Source organism: Pinus tabuliformis, chromosome 8 (assembly GCF_031772625.1).
Source record: "Pinus tabuliformis cultivar Carrire ecotype Pingquan chromosome 8, CPIR1, whole genome shotgun sequence".
Taxonomy (NCBI): domain Eukaryota; kingdom Viridiplantae; phylum Streptophyta; class Pinopsida; order Pinales; family Pinaceae; genus Pinus; species Pinus tabuliformis.
The window spans coordinates 1,831,877,863-1,831,899,972 of NC_142294.1; the positions used below are offsets into that span (position 1 = coordinate 1,831,877,863).

Genomic DNA, 22,110 nt, shown 5'->3' on the forward strand with positions numbered 1-22,110 from the left:
TTTTATAGGTAGAATATGGGCTCAAAGCCTACATTTGACCTTCTCCATTGGAAATTGATATGAAAGAGCTTTCTAATGGTGTACGGAAGTTTGAAAATGGCCTCCTGGACCAAATGTTATGGACTGTTGAAGTTAGGCTCTTGAAGTCCTAAGCAGGCCGAAATATTGGAGGTCAGCAGAGCAGAAGGGGGAATATTGGAGATCAGAATATTAGAACCTTAGAGCAGATCGAAGCATCATAGCAGGCTATAACGGAGGTTAGAAAATATCAGATCCTCGGAGGTTAGAGCATATCGGGATATTGGAACCTGGAGGTCATTGGAACATCGGAGGTTAGAGCATATCAAGATATCAAAAGCTGGAGGCCATCAGAATATCGGAGGTCATAGTAGGCAGATATCGGAATATTGGAAGGTTCAAGCCATTAGAACCTCAGAACTCCTTAACACTTGAATTTTTGGAATTTACGATATATGGCACTGCCATTATTGTTAAAAGCGCCAAGGGATGCATAGCAGGATTAACAAAGGTCTTTTTTGCAAAACCAAGAAGTGTTGGGACCCCTTCTCTCTCCTCCAGTGGACATATGGTAGCTTGTGATTGGTCCTTAAGAGCTTAAATGGTGATTGACGTCAACATGATGTGACAGTACAATGGATGCATGGCAACCTATTTTAGCATTTTTAGTGGCCCAATGGGGAAAATCAGGGTGACACATGTCACCACTCAGGAGACACCATGTGGAGAAATGATGAAATGATGAAATCATCTCAAAGGTCAACATACCGGAGGATGAGAACATTGTAACTCCTATGCAAATGGAGTTTGAAAAAAGTTATGATAAAAGGGGCTCCGATATTAATTGGCACATGGTCGTGTGAAGCCCAAAAGAACCAAGGGCATAAAGGAGTGATAACACCTAAGTGCTATAAAGTATTTCGGCGGTTGTACATCTCGTAACTCCAGTGTAAATTCTTAATTAGGAAAGTTAGGATGAAAGGGGCTCCGATGATACTAGAACTTGGTTATGGAAGCCCAAAATAACCAAGGGTGAGAGCTATAACGCAGGGAGATAGGCCCCTGACAAGAGCTTGAAGGCTTGGCACCTAAGTGCTATACAGGCAGTCACAGGAAATGGTCCTATGGTGTGAAAAGAAATGAGGGCTAAGCAGAAGGAACTAAATGCCAATCGAGATTTCACGATTTCGTAAGGGCCCTTCAATGCAAGTTATGATATGAAGGGGGTCTGATATAACACTACAATAGTATATGAAGACATCAGTCACAACTCCCGGTCCCATGGTGGAAGAACACGAGAGGCAAATCAAAAAGGGCTAGGAACCTCGTGATATCGTGCTTTCATAATATTCCCTTTCATAAAAGTTACGAAATGAAAGGGCTCCAAAATGGCATCAAAAATGTGTATGGAAGACGGATGAGTAGGAAACAAGGACCAAGATTGTGTAGAGGAGTTGGTCTTAGGAGTAATAGTGACTGTCAAAGACCACTAGGTCAAGGTAGCAAGCACCACGATTTTCAGAAAAGAGCATTGGGCCTACCTTTGGGTGAGACAAATCATCTCTGTGCTCCCATTCATTTCTCAAAAATTAAATGAATATCAGAGAAGCCATGCGAAAGTACAATCAAGCTATGTGAAACCATGAATAAGCATGGAGAGCCTCAGTGATAGGAGATTTTTTCATAGAGAGGACAATGTCTATGAAGTGTGCATGTGGAATGAGAATTAATTCTCAAAATGGAGTAACACTCAGGTGCCCATTCTCATGTTTAATGTAGTGGTAGAGACCAAGTTAGATGCAACAATAGAATGGAAGAGCCATGGTGAGGTACACTCAGGTAGTGTGGATACAGGACAATAGTGGAAACATCGACTAGTGTGTAGTAGAGGAACAAAATAGAGGAACATAGTAAAGAAAAATGAAGGAAATGTAACATTGTTGGGACAGGGAAATGTGTAGAGCTCTGTGCTATGTGTGCGCTACTGCGTGTGAGGCTAAGTGAGTCGGTTCTGCTATGAAAGGTGGAGAGTGCCTAAGAAAAGTAAAGTGACCCTAAGAGAGTGTGCTACTATGTGAAAAAGGCCGAAGGTGCTTATGTAGAGGAAGAAGGCTGAGTGAGCATGTGCCGATTGAGAGGATGAGAGAGCTTATGAATAGAAGGACCCGAGTGCTGTAGGTATGCCGCTGAGAGTAGAAGGCCAAAAGATGAGTGTATGTTGATGAAGAGCACATAATAAAGTGTTGTGAGGGGTATGATGAGTGACTGTTGTTGAGCAAATTAGAGGGTTGCTACAGAGTGAGCAGAGTAAGACGAGTGAGTGAAGATCAAAGCTAATATCAAGTAAAATGGCTTCCAAATACAAAGAAAATTGAGTTCCCTATTGAGTGTGGGTTGGAGCTTGCATATAGGAAGTTGGTGATTCCATTTCTAGTGCGTGCTTGAGAAGGATTGGGGGTTGGTTCCTCTTGCAAGTTGGTGCTTGCAACAAATTTGTGAAGTTGGTGCTTCACAAGGTGCTTCTGGTAAGATGGACAAGTGTCTACAAAAGGAGGGAGTTGGTGCTTCCTCCTAGTGGGTATTAGCAAACAATCAAAGGGAGTTGGTGCTTCCTGTGAGTGGTGGCTCACAAATAGATTGATGTCATAAAGTAGGTGCTCATATTTTAAATAAGTAACAACAACAAGCTTTGGTGGTTTTTTCCTGGAAGGGTTTCCATGTAAAACCTTGTGTCTCATGTGTATGATGCTCATGGTGTGTGTTTGTATGTTGATTGAAATGATACCATATGAAATGTTGTTTTTGATTATGTGGATGGTTTCCAAGTTTGAATAAGAAAAGTAAATTGGCATAAAGAGTTAAAAATTAACCTTAATATTGATTCACCCCCTCTTAGTATTAACAATATTTCCAACAATGTATGCATCTGGGAATGAGTTTTTCTCCTTCGTATTTGAATTTAAGGAAGATAAAGATATAATTTTTCATAATGGACCATATGTTTTTGGGGCCAGATAAATACATACCAAATATAGTTCCTATATGGGTCAAGCTTCCTCAGTTTTTTCTTTCACGCTGAAGTGATGATTATTTGCATGCAATATGAAATGGGTTGGAGAAATATTTGGATAATGTTAAACCTAGAGGACTTCAATTTTCATCTGCAAAAATTTGTGTCGAAGTAGATCTGGAGTAAGGGTTTCCTTCAGAAATAAATCTCACACAGGGAGAATGGACTCATTGTTAGACTCTTGACTATGAACAATTACCCTTCAAATATAGATATTGCTATGAAAATGGCCATTTGGCAAGAGAATGGAAGAAGTCACATGCCAAAAGAGGGGTGAACTTAACACCAATCCAAGAAGAAGAATGAAAAAGAAAAAAGAAGGGCAGGAATAAAGGAAATCAATAGCAACCAAACCCCAACCCACACTCAACATAAGCATGACCTCGACCTCAGAAAATCATTTTGAGGTCTTGTAGAATCAAGAAGAAAATGGCAAGAAAGGGGATCTGAAAGAAGAAGTCATGAACCCTGAAACAAAAGAAGGGGAAATAAAAAATCCAGAGAACGAAGTAGAAATGGAGACTCTACAATCATAAGAAGATCATATTAGAAGCACTATAGAAGAATAAGATAAAATAGGTTCAGGAATAGGAAGACGTAACCCCAAAAGCAGAGAAGGAGAACACCCATGAAAAATAACCTACAGAAGAAATGATTTCAAAGGAAAAGGAGCAACCCCACTTAGAGGTAGGCACCATAAAAATATTGACCTCATAGGAACAAAAAAATGATGAATAGGGGAGATGAAAAAAGTAGTTAAGAAATGAGAAGTTCCAAAAGAGGATAGGGGAGATACTCTAAGAACAAAATTTGAGAAGCAGAAGCAAAATTAGACAAAAAATGGGGAATCAATATCAAATTGATGATCTCTTCTAGTTATTGCACTACAAACCCCTTTGATAAATAATAAAAATAATAAAAATGGAATGTAAATGCATTTTGATCTTGAGAGTGTTCTAGAAAATATTTAGCTGGAACGAGAATGAAATTTTTGTATCATGGGATAATTCTTTGAGACTGGATTGAGCCTCTATGCTCACTCCAACAAGGATTATTGGTAATAATGAAGAAATATAATGGTTCTGGGCCAAACCCAAACTTTTTTTTAATAAAATCCTCATAGTTGTTTCTTCGAAAAAAAATATAGAAACACAAGTCCAAACAAATACTTAGAAATTTTCTTCCATATATCATTCCTTTATGTAAAATATTATTTTATACATAATTTATTTCCACTATAAATACAAAGATATCCAAAATAAACATAGAAATCTCATGTCCTTTCAAAGTCTATATAGATAATACTTGTAATCACCACTCAAAAGTAAAAGCACCTATAAACAAATACTATGAAAACAAATAAAAAATAAGAGCATAAAGATAATTAGAATAGAACCAAAAGAGTGTATATATATATATATATATATATATATAGATATATATATATATATATATATATATATATATATATATATATATATGCATGTATGTATGTTGTTGGATGTGTGTTATATTCTTTTCATAATTATCCTTGCACGTTATGCTATGCTAGGCGTAGGGGGTTTGTGGGTAGCACCCTTGAAATTCTTTTTGGTAGTTTTTTACATTTGTTTTTGATGGTTTTTAGTAAAAAAGTTTTAGTTTTAGTGGTTTTGTGGCACATGGTGGTCCAACCCATGGATTTGTAAGTCTAGTCAAGGAACTCTGGATTTATTCTAATCCATCAAAAATGGACTAGTGATTTTGAATGCCATGAAACCAAAGTGCTCTACAACCTTGGAGGTTTGATCCTCTCTAATCAGCTGCCTGTAGAGTAAGCCATCATGGATATGGTAGTCAATTGTGTTGTCACCATCGTGCACATGACTTTGACTCTGCAATTGCTAATACACCTCCTTGAAGTCACCATCCTCTCAATATGCCTCCCTATATGCATCACGGGGGAATGGCTCCATGTGTACAATAGTCCCAAAAGTTGTGATCTTTGATGTGGGTGGCCTTGAAATCATATTGGCCAATTTTTTTGTGTTTCCCTTCTTATAATTGATCACCAAATGAAACTACTGTAAAAACACCCTCCACTTGTAATGCCTAGTCTGTTGCATCTTACTATGGACCTACAAGTTTGGTAATGACTCATGGTATGTGTGGATTGCTATTTCCTTTCCCATCAGATAGTTCTTCCACTTCTTCACATCTTGCACCATCACATAGCGCTCCTTGTCATAGGTAGGGTAGTTAAGAACTTCCCCATGAAATACTTTGGAATGGTAGCATATAGGCCTTCTTCCTTGCATCAAGACAACTCCCATAGCATACCCACTCGCATTTGTCTCCACTTTAAATGGTCGTTGCAAGTTTGTTAATGCCAGAATTGGTGCTTGACAAATCTTCTTCTTTATATCCTCGAAAGCCTTCTACTGAACTTTTCCCCGCTTGGAACTCTTTCCACTTGTTGCTATGGTGTGGAGTGGTGCTGCTAATGCTAAAAATGAGGCTATCAATTTCCTTAGGTACCATGCTTCCCCAATGAAACTCCTGACCTCAGAAACATTAGTAGGAATCATCCATTTCATGATGGCTGCCATCTTGGAAGGATCTATCTTTAGCTCTCCTCCACTTATTACATACCCCAAATACACCAAATACTACTGCGCAAACTCACACTTCTTGATATTTTCTAGCAGTTGGTGCTTCTTCAATGTTTCTAGCACTTGCATTAAATGTGAAATATGCTCCTCCCAAGTAGCACTATATACCAGTATATCATACAGATAGACAATAAAAAATGAATTTATAAAAGGGTGCAATATACCATTCATTAATCTCATAAACGTAGCTGGTGCATTACATAGACCAAATCGCATGACTAACCACTCATACAAACCTTGCCTAGTTTTGAAGGCATTCTTCCAGGTGTCTCCTTATTTGAATTGAACTTGATGATATCCAGACTTCAAGTTCTGGAATTTGGTGAAGTACTTTTCTTGTTGAAAATGGTTCAACAGATCATCTATCTTGGGGCAGGGGGTATTTTTTCTTGAGCGTGATTTTGTTCAACACCCTGTAATCTATACACATCTGCCAAGTCCCATCCTTGTTCGACACAATGATGATGGGTGACCCACATGGTGATGTACTCGGTCGAATGAAACCCTATTCTACCAATTGCTACAACTTTTTATTCACCTCACTTGATTCTATAACAAATTTCTTGTACAACTCAATATTTGGTAATGGGGAGTCACACAATAGATGGGTCTAATGCTCCACTTCTCTCTTTGGTGGTAACCCTTTAGGCTCTCAGACCACATCCCTGTATGCCTGTAAAAACTCCTCCAATTGTTGTTTATGTTTCTTAGTACACCCCTCTAGGGATTCCTTTCCTGTCATTGAGTCCTCTACAAATTGAATTTATCTTAAAAATAGTAAAAAATACTTCTTGTTGGAACTGATCAATTTCTTGGCTTGGTTTGCACTTACCAGTGAAATTTTTTAATTTCCTTTCTGCGTGTTGATGATGAAAGATTTTCCATCCTTGATGAGCCAGTATTGGTTGGCTCTCCTCATGAATATTGCATCATGCATGTACATGTATGGGCTCCCAAACATGACTCCACATACATCAAGGGGAATGACATCTAGATCTACTTCATCAATAAAATCAATATTGATAGCAAATATAATTTTGCATTGTTTTGTTACCTTCAGATTTGCATCCTTATTTACCCATCCTAGTGGATATGGGTTTGGATGATCACGAACTTCCAACCCAAAATTCTTGACCAACTCTGTTGCAATGAGATTCACCTGCGATCCTCAGTCAAATAGAGCATTAATCTTTGTCTTCTTGACCTGTATCTTTATATGGAAGAGTTTAGTCATTTCTTTCTCTTCCTATTACTGGAGGCTACTCAGGGTCACCTCCTTCTACACTGATGTATATATGATCTTATCATCCATCTCTTAATTTCTTTCAACTTGGTTGCTCAAATCAGTGACCATGAGATTCTTCTTCTTATTATGTTTCTCCTTGTTCTTCAGGTTTAGCTTTGGATGAAACTTCCAACACTTCTCTTCTGTATGGCCATCAATGTTGTAGTGTTTTCTAGGATATTTGCACTAGTGTGATGTGGTTGTCATATGTTTATCTTTCCCCATTTTTTATTCTTATTTCCCTCCTTAGAAGCATCACATTGCTCCTTTTGCCTCTATCCACTTGGTTGTGCTCTCTTCAAGCCTATGTTCTCTAGGTACTGTGCCTGTACACACGATTCAACCACTGATTTAGGCTTGAACAACATCACTTGCTCACACAGATAGCGGTGCATACCCCCGAAATACTTGAGGAGTACATCTAGGTTCTTTGGTAAGATACCCAACATTATAGCCATGTTTCTGAATTCCGTGGTGTAATCCTGCACGCTTTGGCCCAAATTTTTCCTAAAGTAATGCCATTGGATCCAATGGTCCTCCATGTTCCTAATGGGATAGAGTTGTGACTTGATGAGGGTTTTATATTCCTCCTACTTAGTCACTAGAGGTTCTCCCTCCAACCTTAGGGTTTATGTGTGGCTCTCCCACTAAGTCAGTGCATGGACCTCCAATTTTAGCCATGCAAATGAGATATTTTGTCCTTCCTCAATTTGATGGTTGCTGAAATAAACTTCCAGTTGTTGTGACTAGTGATTTAACTTCAGAGAACTTATATCATCATGGTATGGCTTGATATCAACTTTTTCTTCCATTTTAAATAGGGATTTATTTATGACACTCGAATCAGGTTGATCTTTTCTAGTTTCTTTCTTCAGCTAGTTCTTCGTTTCTTCCCGATCTCCTGATCCCTCTTCTGATTTTTCCTCTGCATTTGAACCCCCATATTGTCCAAATATCCCAAGATGATTTCTTAGGGTTGCCATGAGGAGGTTTACATTGCAATTTATGTCTATGAATTGTTGTCCAGCTGAGAAAACCTCATCTCTGCAGGATCACGAGGGTCATTTATAGATTTGTCGGCCATGATTAGGGTTTTACGATTTTTGACCCCATTGACCTAGATCCCTTGCAAACTCCAAAAAATAACCAAAGAAACCCACTCTGATACCAATATGATCCATAAAATATCATGTATATTCCACCTGACAGTTCGTGACAACAGATCTGGTAATATTATATTAAAAATATGAAATTCTACACTATTAGAGTTTTATTAAACTTCAATATCTGTAGATTTAACTATAATTAATGCATGGATGCGAATGGAAATTATGTAGAAAAATAGAGAACAACAAAATAAGCTCACACAAACATAAGACACAAAATATGCTTTGGGAAACCCTTTTAGGAGAAAACCCAACTGGAAGGTGATGCCACTTTGCTCTCTTTCTCTGTATGGAAATATGGATGTAGGTACAAAGAAGTAAGGTCTATGGTTGTGGGATCCTATAGTGCACAAATCCTCCCTGCGCGTGCCACCTTCTATCCCTCCTGACCCTCTTGGCTATCCTTTCTCAACTATGGAACAAAATGAACTTGAAAGAAGGGAATACCTCTTCCTCCCAGTGGCCCAGTTATAACATAGCCCGATAGACTACAAGTGGTTAAGTTTGTCTGCATCAACTCTTAACTAGAGTTATAATATAAACTCTTCTAGAGTATTTTAAATCAAAATCATGTGTCTAACCCATTTTTCCATGAAAAGAGGTGGCTTACATGACATCCTCTTGAATAATAGGTGTGAAAACAAGAATGTCAACTTCTTAGTGGCATAAATTTTGCATACGGACTCCGATTAACATGCTTCTTACGTCATTGGAACTATATCTATATGTATAATAGCATGAAAAGATGTGGTTCTAAAGGAACAAATTTTCACCCCTAAAAAATGTCATGTGATGCCTCAAAATTCTCACGGAAGGTTTTAGACCTTGTTTCACCAAATTGGGTCCCACCAGTAGAAATGGTCTCATGAGCTAATTCCTCCACTTTTTCCACTCTGAATGCATTGAGATGGATGAAAGATAATATAATGATCCAATCTAGATCAGCCATGGTTGACCATGGTTCATTTTCATATTGAGACAACCTTTGTCACAATAATATGGTGAAACATGGTTGAGCATGGTTGATTTTCATATCACAATGCGACGTTGGACAATGGTTGATTTTCATATTGAGAAAATCTTTGTCACAATGTGACATTGGACTATGGTTGACCAAGATTATAAACCCAAGGATTTATATTAAACCCAAGGATTAATATTATAAATCCAAGTGATTAATACTAAAAGCTCAAGGGATTAATATTATAAACCCAAGTGATTAATACTAAAAACTTGAGGGATTAATATTATAAACTCAAGGTCTATAAACCCTAAGATCAATATTATAAACTCTAAAATAAACATGGTTGATCATGGTTCATTTTCACATTGAGACAATCTTTGTCACAATGCGATATTGGATCACGGTTGACCATGGTTAAGCATGATTGATTTTCATATTGAGACAATCTTTGTCATAATGTGACGTTGGACCATGCTTGATTTTCATATTGAGAAAGTAGTTGTCACAATGTGACATTAGACGATAGTTGATTTTCATATTGAGAAAATCTTTGTCACAATGTGACATTGGATTATGGTTGACCTAGATTATAAACCCAAAGATTTATATTAAACCCAAAAATTTATATTATAAACCCAAGGGATTAATACTAAAAAGCCAAGGGATTATAAACCCAAGGGAAATATTAAACCCAAAGGATTAATGTTATAAATCCAATGTATATAAACTCTAAGATCAATATTATGAACCCTAAAATAAACATGGTTGACCATGGTTCATTTTCACATTGAGACAATCTTTGCCACAATGGGACTTTGGACCATGGTTGATTTTCATATTGAGAAAATCTTTGTCAAAATGTGATGTTGGACCATGGTTGATTTTCATATTGAGAAAATCTTTGTCACAATGTGACATTGGACCATAGTTGATTTCCATATTGAGAAAATATTTGTTACAATGTGACATTGGACCATGGTTTACCAAGATTATAAACCCAAGGATTTATATTAAACCCAAGGATTAATATTATAAACCCAAGGGAATAATAAGCCCAAGGGATTAAAACTAAAAATCCAAGGGAATAATATTAAACCTAAGGGATTACTATTATAAACCCTAAAACAAACATGGTTGACCATACTTGATTTTCACATTGAGACAATATTTGTCGCAATGTGACGTTGGACCATGATTGATTATCATATGGAGATAATCTTTGTTACAATGCGACATTGGTCCATCGTTGATTTTCATATTGAGAAAATATTTTTTACAGTGTGATACTGGATCATGGTTGATTATGATTATAAACCCGAGGATTAACGTTATAAACCCTTTAAATAATATTATACCTTAGGAATATGAACCCTTAAATTAATAAATCCAAGGGATTGATATTATAAACCCAAGGGATAAATTTTAAAACTCAAAGGTATTATAAACCCAAGGGAATAATATTAAACCCAAAGGATTAATATTATAAACCGAAAGTATACAAATCCTAAGATAAATATTATAAACCCTAAAATAAATATGGTTGACCATGCTTCATTTTTATATTGAGACAATCTTTGTCACAATGTGACATTGGATGACGGTTGACCATGATTGATTTTCATATTGAGACAATCTTTATCACAATGCGACATAGGACCATGGTTGATTTTCATATTGAGAAAATATGTCGCAATGTGACGTTGGACCATGGTTGTGTAGAAATTCCCACCTGTAGATCACCTAATAATGCAATAGACTAAAGCAAAATACTTGATCTACGTCTACAACCAATTTAGCGGATGTTTAATTGAACATTAGCAACATCAATAAAAACACATATAACTGATAAGAAGGAATCAATCACACATAACACAGAAGAATTTACCTGGGGAAAGCCTCATCGTAAAACCCCAACTCTGTATTATCATACAAGTGGAAATATAACCAGTATTACAAAAGGAATCAACTCAAAAGCTATCCCGCTCTCTCTGCAATACCTCTGTTGCTCATAGACAGTCAAAGGCCTCTATCTAACCTCTAGTCTATCCTCCAAGCCTCCTATTTCTTTCCGCAATTCTGATTGGGTTCCAGTGCAACCACTTGTGTGAATTGGCCTCTTCACACACTCACTAACCTCTGATCCAACTACGCAGTCCTGAAGGAGATAAATCCTCATCATGGATGAGCTTCATTTATAGGAAAAATATTCATCCAACTGATAGTACATTGTCCCTTCTTTGATCTCAATTGGGTCTCTGTCTGAACTGACATGCATGAGTTATTCATGAGAGAATCTTCAGTTATCTGAAGTGCAGCAGTTATATGCAATCATGCATTAACTAACTGAAATTACTTAATTTAAACAAACTATTTAAATCAATTATAACTGGACTTGACTCAGTTAACTGAGCCAACTAATTACTACTCAGCTTAGAACTCATCCTTATCTCTTTAACTGATGGATAAATTCCTTAATTAATATAGAAACTGTTGCATGTCCTCTCATAGACTTCATGTTTGATTTTTCACAACTAATTAACTCATGGTGAATTAATTTATTTATTTTCAAACAGCTCTTAAGTTCAAATTCGAGTTTTACTTCCTATTTTAGTCGAGGGACTGACTAAAAATAGGAATCCATCCTGAACTGCTAAAAATAGAATGCTATTTTTAGCACTTCTATTTTTAGCATTTCTTGTTGCCATTTTCAACACTCCCTCTCAACAAGAAAGGCTTCCTCTCGAACCCGATCCTGTACCTTCAAAATGTTCTGCATGCAACACTTCTACCAAGTGTGGTTACTTCGATAACTCTCGGAACAAAAAAACTCCCAACTGACCTCTTTGTTGGGCTAAAAACATACTCTGATGCTGAAGCTCTACCTGCTGCTGACAAATGCTCCCTCTTTGACCTCTGCGCTACTGCAACATCTCCATGCATCTCGCACCATTGCACACCTCTCTATGCCAACCTGCACTGGTGCAACACACTTGTGCCTCTCGCATTGCTGCAGCCTGCTAGCTCTGCACTGTCTTGGGATTCCTACACTGTAGCTCTACTTTCCGCTCCATCCACATCTATCTCTACCCAATCAGCCAGTCCTGCTACTCCTCATCGGGGCTCCTGTAGCAAAGTCGAATTAAAGAGGTTGGGTACCTCAAGGATCCTGCCCCTCCTCCTTGGGACGATCACTCCACATCGCCCCACCTCCTACCTGAAGGTATGGCTGCATGTGATCACTCTACCCACCTGGCTCGAAGTTTCCCCCTATTGGAGGTCTCTGCATGAGTAGATGTCTCTACTCAATCTCCTCTTAGCTTCTCTAGTTGTGGCTGCTCCACAACCTCCTAAAGCTGCTTCACAAATTGTGGCTCCTCCACAATTGTCTGAGACTACTTCTGGCGTTGCATGTTGAGAGGTAATTTACTCTCCCTCTTAACCACCAAGTATCTAAACTTTGCCTTGCTCCTCAAGGCTTTGCATGCATCTTGTACCTTAAGTGCATACAGGTTCTTGGCTAGCACACCAATCTGTTTCCACTTTCTCGCCGTCACGAAATTTTCTGGAAAAAGAGCTGATTTTAAATCAGCGATATCTCCCTCATTCGAACTCTGACTGAAGGAGATAAATCCTCATCATGGATGAGCTTCCTTTATAGGAAAAATATTCATCCAACTGATAGTACACCGTCTCTTCTTTGATCTCAACTGGGTCTCTGTCTAAACTGACATGATTGAGTTATTCATGAGAGAACCTTTAGTTATCTGAAGTGCATCAGTTATATGCAAGCATGCATTAACTAACTGAACTTACTTAATTTAAACAAACTGTTTAAATCAATTATAACTGGACTTGACTCAGTTAACTGAGCCAACTAATTACTACTTAGCTTAGAACTCATCCTTATCTCTTTAACTGATGGATAAATTCCTCAATTAATAGAGAAACTATTGCATGTCCTCTCATAGACTTCATGTTTGATTTTTCACAACTAATTAACTCATGGTGAATTAATTAATTTATTTTCAAACAGCTGTTAAGCTCAAATTCGAATTTTACTTCCTATTTAGTCCAGGGATTGACAAAAATAGGAATCCATCCTGAACTGCTAAAAATAGAATGCTATTTTTAGCACTTCCATTTTTCATTCCCTATTGCTCAATCCAGCACTGTTACCCAAACTGCTACTTTTAGCACTTCTATTTTTAGCATTTCTTGTTGCCATTTTCAACAAGTTGATCAAGATTATAAACCCAATAATTTATAATAAACTCGAGGATTAATATTATAAACCCAAGGATTAATATTATAAACCCAAGGGATTAATACTAAAAGCCCAAAGGAGTAACATTAAACTCAAGGGATTAATATTTTAAACCCAATGTATATAAACCCTAAGGTAAATATTATAAACCCTAAAATAAACATGGTTGACCATGGTTTACCATGGTTGATTTTCATATTGAGGCAATCCTTGTCACAATGCGGTGTTAGACCATGATTGACCATGATTTATTTTCACATGGAGACAATATTTGTCACAATGCGACATTGGACCATCATTGATTTTCATATTGAGAAAATATTTGTGACAATACGATGTTAGATCATGGTTGACCATGATTATAAACCTAAGGGATTTATATTAAATCCTAGGATTATTATTATAAACCCTATGAATAATATTATACCTTAGGAATATGAAACCTTAGATTAATAAATCCAAGGATATTATAAATAAACCTAAGGGATAAATGTTAGAACCCCGATGTATTATAAACCCAAGGGAATAATATTAAACCCAAAGGATTTTTTTTTTTTTCCACTGGAAAAATCAGTAACTTTCATTAATGTTTGAAAATTACATATAGCAGATGCCGAGGCATTACTTGCATGTTCATACAAAAATCAACTTTTCATAGTGTTGTTCTGTAGGTATCGACCAAACTGTTCTGTTTACATTCATCTGTCTGTGCATAATATCCAAAAGAGGATTCTGTTTATATACATATTATCCATGTTCTCTGTATTTCTATTATCAAATATAAACAAAATCGCCATTGCCTATCAGCTGATGGGACTGTTGTCCCTTTGTTCTCTTTGTTCTATGAATGGCCTGTGATAAAACTGATACTCCTCTGCACCATTCTGCTCCACTATTATCCACTCGCCTCGGGGAAGAGTCGTGGCCTCTTTGGATAATTTGTCAGCCTCGCTGTTATGCTCTCTGTAAATATGCAAACATGAGCAATGGTTAAATGCTGCTTTGAGGATGAGTGTATCATGTAACAAGTTATTGAGTGTGTGTGTATGACATTGTGTGATATTGTTGATCCAGTTAATAACCACCAAAGAGTCCCCAAATATATTGATGCTGGTATGCTGATGTGATAATGCAAAATGTAGAAGACCGTGGACAGCAGAGAGTTCCGCGAAATTATTTGATCCATTGCCAAAGCCCATTTTGGCAAGGTATCGATGGTGGTCATTTAGGTGCAGTACAAAACCCCCACCACACCCATCCAGATTTGCTGCTCCGTCGAAAAAAGCCCACGGGATGGTTCTATCAAAGGTGGGCATTGGTTGAATGGTTCTCAGTCGCGGGGGAGGAGGGTCTGGGAGCTCATGATATGCTGCAATAATGGAGGCTTCTACCCTGCTCCATGATATTAATCGATCCTCAAATATAGCCCGATTCCGGGCAAGCCAAATATACCAAGTAGCCACGGGTGGCAGGTTTTGTAATTTGGTTCCCGAATGGCAGAGCGACCAAGAATCCCACGCGCTCCTTATATCATTCCCTTTCCAATTTGCAGCAATACCCAGTAGGTTACATATGTTGATCCACAGGTTGATTATGACAGGGCATAGAAGGAAAATATGTTCCTGTGTCTCTGATGCATTTTTGCAGAAAATACACCATGATGGGCCACATATTGCTCTGCGGACGAGATGTTCTCCCGTGGGTACATTGCCATTGAGTGCACACCAGAAGAAGAGTTTGGACCGGGGAGAAGCCTTGAGCTTCCAAATAGATTGCCACCATGACTGTATCGATTCAGGCAATCTGTGAGATATGAGCACAATGTATCCCAATTTTGGTGCATATATACCGTGGTCAGCATTGCACCAAATAAGTTCATCCGGACCTTGTTTTATTCGAATATGGGATTCAGATAAAGCCTCAGTATAACGATCCCATTCCTGATGCCATTGGATAGGGAGGTTCAATTGCTGTGCGGACTTCCAGGCTTGTGAAAAAATATCAGTGCGCTGTTGATCTGCAATTTGAGCAAAATGTCGAATATCCTGGGTCTGTAAATGCAATAAAAGGTCTGGATTAAGAATATGCCTACCCCCACAGTTAATCCAGGGGTCCAAACCGACTCTGCCCGTCCGCCCATCATTTATGCGCCAAGCAAGGTTGTTCCGAATGAGAGGGAGAGATAGAATTAAGGCCTTCCAGACCGAGGAGCATCCCAATGTTGACCAGGTAGGAAAACGGGCCCAGTCCAAAATATTGTGAGGCCAAATGTATTTATAATAAACTACCTGTGTCCAGAGATTTTGTCTAGTAAGCAGCGTCCACCCCATCTTGGCAGCCAGTGCTTTTGCAAATTCAGGCAGTTCCTTGAGCCCCCATCCTCCCCACTTTTTAGGCAGAGAGATCTTCTTCCATCCGATCCAAGCAAATAATCTTTTGTCCTGACTCCCATTCCAGAGATATCGATTACAAATTTGCTGAAGTCTCCCCAGGATGTTCCTTGGGATCCAGGCTAAGGCCATCCAGAATACCGGGGTGGCTTCTAATACAGACTTTATAAGCACCAGTCTACCAGCCCTGGAGAGATATCTGAAGCTCCATCCTGAGAGTCTTTTTTCCAATTTGGCAACCAACCAGACCCAGTCAGCTATCCTTTGGCAAGTAGGTTTCAAATTAAACCCCAAATATTTGAGACCTCTATCCAGGGGGTGGACCGCGAATGGGAAGCATTGTAAGCCAATCTGTGTCTCTTGTACTGATGTGCGAGCACAGGTGATGGTTGATTTCATCTGGTTTGGCATCATACCAGTGGCAGATGAGAAAAGAAGGAGGATCCTTGAGAAATTTCGAGAGTCTCGAACACTGCCATTAAGAAGAATAAGGACATCATCCACAAAGAGTAGATGAGTGAGATAACAAAGGTCAGAAATGCGGAGTCCCCCAATATCACCAGACCTCTTTGCTGCTTCCATGAGGCGACTGAGACCTTCCATGACCAACAGGAAAAGGAGAGGAGATAGAGGACACCCCTGCCTCAGACCCCGCTCCGAGTGAAAAAAATCTGTGGCCGAGCCATTGATAAGAATGCTGAAAGATGGTGAAGTAATGCAGGCCATGATCCAAGTAATGAAAGCATGAGGGAAACCCAGATGAATGAGGATCATTTTGAGGTAGAGCCAGCTGACACGGTCAAATGCTTTAGACAGATCAATTTTAAGGAGGATGGCTTTTAAGTTCTTCGACCATATGGAATGGAGGGCTTCTTGAGCGAGTCCAATGGCCTCATGGATCTGTCTGGAATCGAGAAATGCAAATTGCTGAGGGGCAATGGACCGGGAGAGGATAGGTCTAAGACGATTTGCAATGGTCTTAGATATGATTTTATAGAGGCAGTTACATAAAGATATGGGTCTGTAGTCATCAAAGGATGCCGGGGAGTCAGATTTGGGGATGAGTGCTATAAATGTGGAGTTGATGGCATGATATATTGATCCAGAGGTCCGGCTTTCTTCAACCACCTGAAGTAGGTCCTGTCCCAAAACATCGAAGAAGGTAATGTAGAATTCAATGGTCCATCCATCCGGGCCTGGGCTTTTGTCTTTTTTGAACCATTTCAGAACTCCTTCCAGTTCGTCCGCAGTGACCGGATCAGTTAAGGATTCCACATCATCTTCCTCCACGAATCTCGGGAAGTGGTTGGCCACATTAATAATATCAAGTAAATTTTCTTCTCGTGGGCTCCTGTAGAGGTTCCTGAAATGGGTGATGCCCAGGTGAGCGAGCTTGTTGAAGTTGTCTGCGATATCTCCATCCGGTGTAGGGAGCTTCCAAATAGTATTAGATACCTTCCTGCATTTTGCAAAGTTATGGAAAAACTTTGTGTTGTCATCCCCAGCTTGTATCCATAAAGCTCGGCTCCTTAATCTAATGGATTCCTCTCTCTCTTTGAGAATCTTGGCTTTTTGATTCTCCAGGTCAATAAGCTTACATTTCTCAGCAGCTGACATGAACCCCTGCCCTCTGTCATCGGTGAGTGAACATAAATCCGCTTCTATTTGGGTGAGCTGTGCAGATTCCCGATCCCTTTTCTCCCTTGCCCACTTTATAGTCAGATGTTTGATCTCTGAGAGGTTCCTGCAGAAACCTTTGGCAAGAGGAACCGAGTTATTGATAGGATGAGAGACCCAGTAGTCCTTTATCAGCTGGATATAGTCCTGATCCTTCAGCCAAGAGGAGTTGAATTTAAAGGGTGCCTTGGGCTTCTTGAAAGGACCCTGAATCTCCAGGTATATAGGATTGTGATCCGATATCCCCCCCGAGCCCACCCATTGTCGGTAGAGATGTAGGCGCTGAAGGAGAGGGCCCTTTAACATAAATCTGTCAAGTCTGCGAGCTAGTGCAGCATCCCCCACCCGTCGGTTCCGCCAGGTAGGAAGGAGACGCTGCAGAGGAATATCCGAGAAATCTGATTGCTCCAGCAGGTTGGTCATGAAGTCAGTGATAGAGTCAATTTGTGCCTCTGTGCCCCAAGACTCCCTGAATCCCAAGGAGAAATTGAGGTCTCCTCCAATAATAACATGGTCTTCATTCAGCAGGGGGAGCTGAAGAGTATTCCTCCAGAATGTTTCTCTCTGGGAGCAAGGAGCATATATATTGACCAGTCTGAGGTCCATGCCGAGGTCAGCCGAGAAGAAGTCCAAACCAATGAACCCTGCTCCTCCCCAGGAAGAAATAGGTTTAATGGAGCGAGGGTTTAGTCCAATGGCTAGTCCCCCAGATCGTCCCACAGCATCATTTGCATAAAAACTCCATCCTGGAACCATGGCTTGCATGACACGAACAATTTGTTCTGCAGAGCAGAGGGTTTCTTGTAGCATGATAATGTCGATAGGCTCAGTATCGATGAGCCTCTTCATGGCTAGTTTTTTGGAGGAACTAGCCAGTCCTCTGCAGTTAAATGATAGACACTTCATGGGGGAACACCTCTCGGGGTGTGTCCTGCTCTAAGAACCCCGTCAATGGTCGCTTGCCGGCCAGAGACTACCTCTGCCCCAGCTTGTTTGATGGCTTTAGAAAGGTGGGATTTTCTCCCTCTGGTGTTCAAAGATGCCCCCTCAGGAATGACAATGCCCAGACCCGAGTGACCTACAGCCGACTCTTTTGGAGTATTCCGAGACCGGAGGAAATAAGGGTGAGGAGGGGAAGATGGGCATGAAGGGGAGATAGGCACAGGAGATGTAGAAATTATAGATTCAGTGCAGGTAAGCGGAGATGATAAAGTGCATGGAATCATAGAGATGTGTGCAGATGGACCAGATGTATGATTATCATCAATAGACGAATGCAAAGAAGGGATAAATGAAACAGAATTCATACCCGCTTCTGCCGCCGAACGAGCCCTAGTTTTTGGTGGCGAGGATCTCCGGAGCCCCACATCGTCCACAGGGGCAGAGACCGAGGGGGCCGTTCCAGCAGAAGGAGGACGCGAGATGATGGGGGAAGCCGTCCTGGTAGATGCCGGAGAGCCTTTCACTGAATCGGTAGCTTTCTTATTGAGAGGACAGTCCTTCGCGAGGTGTCCCACCTTATGGCATCGCTTGCAACGGAAGGGAACTCCTTCATAATCCAGCAACTGAACACGAATACACCTGCCCCATTGAAGCGTAATCTGTTCCTCAAGCCCCTCGCGAGTGTCCAGATGAACCAAGACCCGAGCAAGTGTTCGATTCCCGGATTCCACATAGGTGCGGTCATAGTCCAAATATGTCCCCAGGGCATTGCCAACCCTAATGAAAACTTCCTCGTCCCAGAATGGAATTGGTAACCCTGGGAGTCTCACCCAGATTGGACCGGCACTGAGCTGCTCGCGCTCTGGATCGAAGAGGGGATTCCAGCGTTTGAGAAGGACCGGGGCCATTTCGATATGCCAATATCGACCCAAGACTAGATTTGTTTGACAGACTTTGGAGAATTTTAATGAGAACCATCCTCTGGGGAGGACATGTACCTCTGGAAGATCGAATAGAACACCTCCCCAGATCTCCTTGACCCATAGATCAAGCCTCTGCTTCGAGTAAGATCTGCCTCTGACGTGCCCAACCAACACGGTGTTCGCGATGTCCATATAGTCTCCAAGAGGCTTTGCTTCGTCGAATTTAATCGATATATCCCTTGTCTTCGATCTGACACACTTTACCTTCTTTATTCCTGTGCGGGGGGCCGACGGATGATCCACCAGAGGGTTAGTGATACCTTCCCGGGGACTAGGGTTTGCGGGGGGAGAGGAAACCGCAGGTGTCTCAAACCATCCGGATGGTCGAATGCCTGAGACAGATGGATGAGCCACCGGAGTTTGTCTCTGATGAATGTGTTGCACCACGGGAATGGACGCCAAAGGGTCGAATGCGGGCGATGGGGGAGTATGGGAGGCCAGAAATTGCAGAGACCCTGGTGAGAGCGGAGGAACTTCAAACGGCGGAGAAACAGGGGGATAATCTGCTGCAGAGGATGGAACGGGAGCCGAAATAGGTTGGTGCGCCGGGACAGAAGAGGATGCGGAATGGGAGGGCTGAGAGTGAGAGGTAAAATGAGGAATCCCAAAGATAATATTTTCCGGCGAGGGATCCGCCGAATAATCCACCGCTTCATGCTCCCAGTCATCCATAACTGTTTAAACTGTCGGAGACTGAAAGGGACAGGCGAGGATTCCAACGGAGAAGCAGCAGCTGTTGTAGCAGGACCGTGACCGCTGCAGGTGACCGTCGCGTAGCTGTCGAACCTATGCCCTACGAACCGCCGTTGTAATCTGAAAACCCCTTCGAACCGCAGGAAATCTCAAGAAACCCTAACCTTGTCCTTTGCGCGTGCCCATGATCGCCCACCTTCAAAGCACTGACACAGTTAGTTAAAAATCTAAACGCCGAAAAACGATCCTCGGACACTAAAATCCATCCATGTTCTATTAAACCCAAAGGATTAATATTATAAACCCAAGGTATATAAACCCTAGGATAAATATTATAAACCCAAGAGATTTATATTAAATCCAAGGATTAATATTATAAACCTTATGAATATTATTATACCTTAGGAATATAAACTCTTAGATTAATAAACCCAAGGGATTGATATTATAAACCCAAGGGATTAATGCTAAAATCCCAAGGTATTATAAAACCAAGGGAATAATATTAAACCCAAGGGATTAATATTATAAACCCAAGATATATAAATCATAAGATAAATATTGTAAACCCTAAAATAAACATGGTTGACCACGATTTACCATGTTATTGACCATGGTTATCGAACATGGTTGACCATGATTGATCTTGGTTGAGCATGGTTGATTTTCATATTGAGACAATCTTTGTCACAATATGATGTTTTACCACGGTTGACCATGATTGACCATGGTTGATGATGGTTGACCATGGTGGATTTTCATATTGAGACAATCTTTATCACAATGTGATGTTGGACCATGGTTGACCATGATTGATTTTCATATTGAGGCAATGTAAGGTTTAATATAAATCCCTTAGGTTTATAATATAAATTCCAATCATGGTTAACCATTTTCCAACGTCGCATTGTGACAAGGATTGTCTCAATATGAAAATCAACCATGATCAACCATGTTTATTTAAGGGTTTATCATATTTAAAATGAAAAATAATATGAAGTTCAAAATGAGAAAACTATATTTTGTTGGACAGAGGAATTAATGACAAATTTGCATGCATTAAGTCAATTGATTTCAAGAATGATGCCACCTATAAAAGTTATTGTTCCAGGAAAATCCATAAAAATAGAAAAGAATTAATCACTATCAATCCCTTAATCGAGGGTTTTAAAATTCCTTATTATTTAACTTTAGAAACCATCAATAAATACATTTTAAAATCCTTGATTAAGGTATTTTACAAGAATAAAAAAAGATCACTAAAACTTTTACAATAATATATAAGTTTCACCTAAAACCATCAAACCAAAAGGATGGGGTAAATGTTTTATTTCCATTATTATTTTTAATTAATGAAAAAAGAGAAATGTGTACACATTTTATTATTATTATTATAGTTAATAATAATTATTAATTAATATTAATAAAAATATTATTATTATTATTATTATTATTAATTATTGCTAATTAATTAATATTATAATTATTCTAAAATAATTATTGCTATTACTAATTAATTACTATTATTATGATTAATGTTGATAAGGAGATTGTTTTTAGAATTAATCATATCATTAAGATTTGGTAGATGTTTCAAACTATCTAATGTGGTTCATCCTCATCATCATCTTTGTCCTGGGGATGAATCAAATTAGATAATTTGAAACATCGATCAAATCTTAAAAATGTAATTAATTAAAAAAACAAGGAGCTTTCAAATGGTGGGGACGTCAAGATCCAAAAAAGCGCCCAATCCTCCCTTCAACACTCTGGTGCCTGTGGAAATGGAGAAATTTAATAATATTCGAGAATTCTAATATTTCTTCCAATTATGTGCTATCTTCTGTCTTAGCTCTCCATCCTCCTATCGCTTGACTGCTGATCGTTAGGAAGATCCAGTGTTTATATTTTTCTGATTTTGAAGGTTGTAATAGCTTTGACTTGGGGTTCTTGTGTCTTTTTTCTCCTTCCCTTCATGGGATCTATGAGACTATGATGGTGATATCT

At 39.4% G+C, this 22,110-nt stretch overlaps 1 protein-coding gene and 1 pseudogene across 1 annotated transcript; both read right to left on the reverse strand.

The window, feature by feature from the left end:
* The window catches only part of LOC149243597 (serine/threonine-protein kinase AtPK2/AtPK19-like), a 123,851-nt pseudogene extending 109,636 nt beyond the window's left edge, over positions 1-14,215 (reverse strand).
* Positions 14,216-14,221: 6 nt separating this feature from the next.
* Positions 14,222-18,334, reverse strand: LOC149243598 (uncharacterized). The gene is made up of 2 exons (XM_089371259.1): positions 17,028-18,334; positions 14,222-16,505 (listed from the first exon to the last, which is right to left on the reverse strand). The coding sequence occupies exons 1-2, from the start codon at positions 18,332-18,334 to the stop codon at positions 14,222-14,224; spliced, it is 3,591 nt and encodes a 1,196-aa protein (XP_089227385.1).
* Between the last annotated feature and the right edge of the window lie 3,776 nt (positions 18,335-22,110).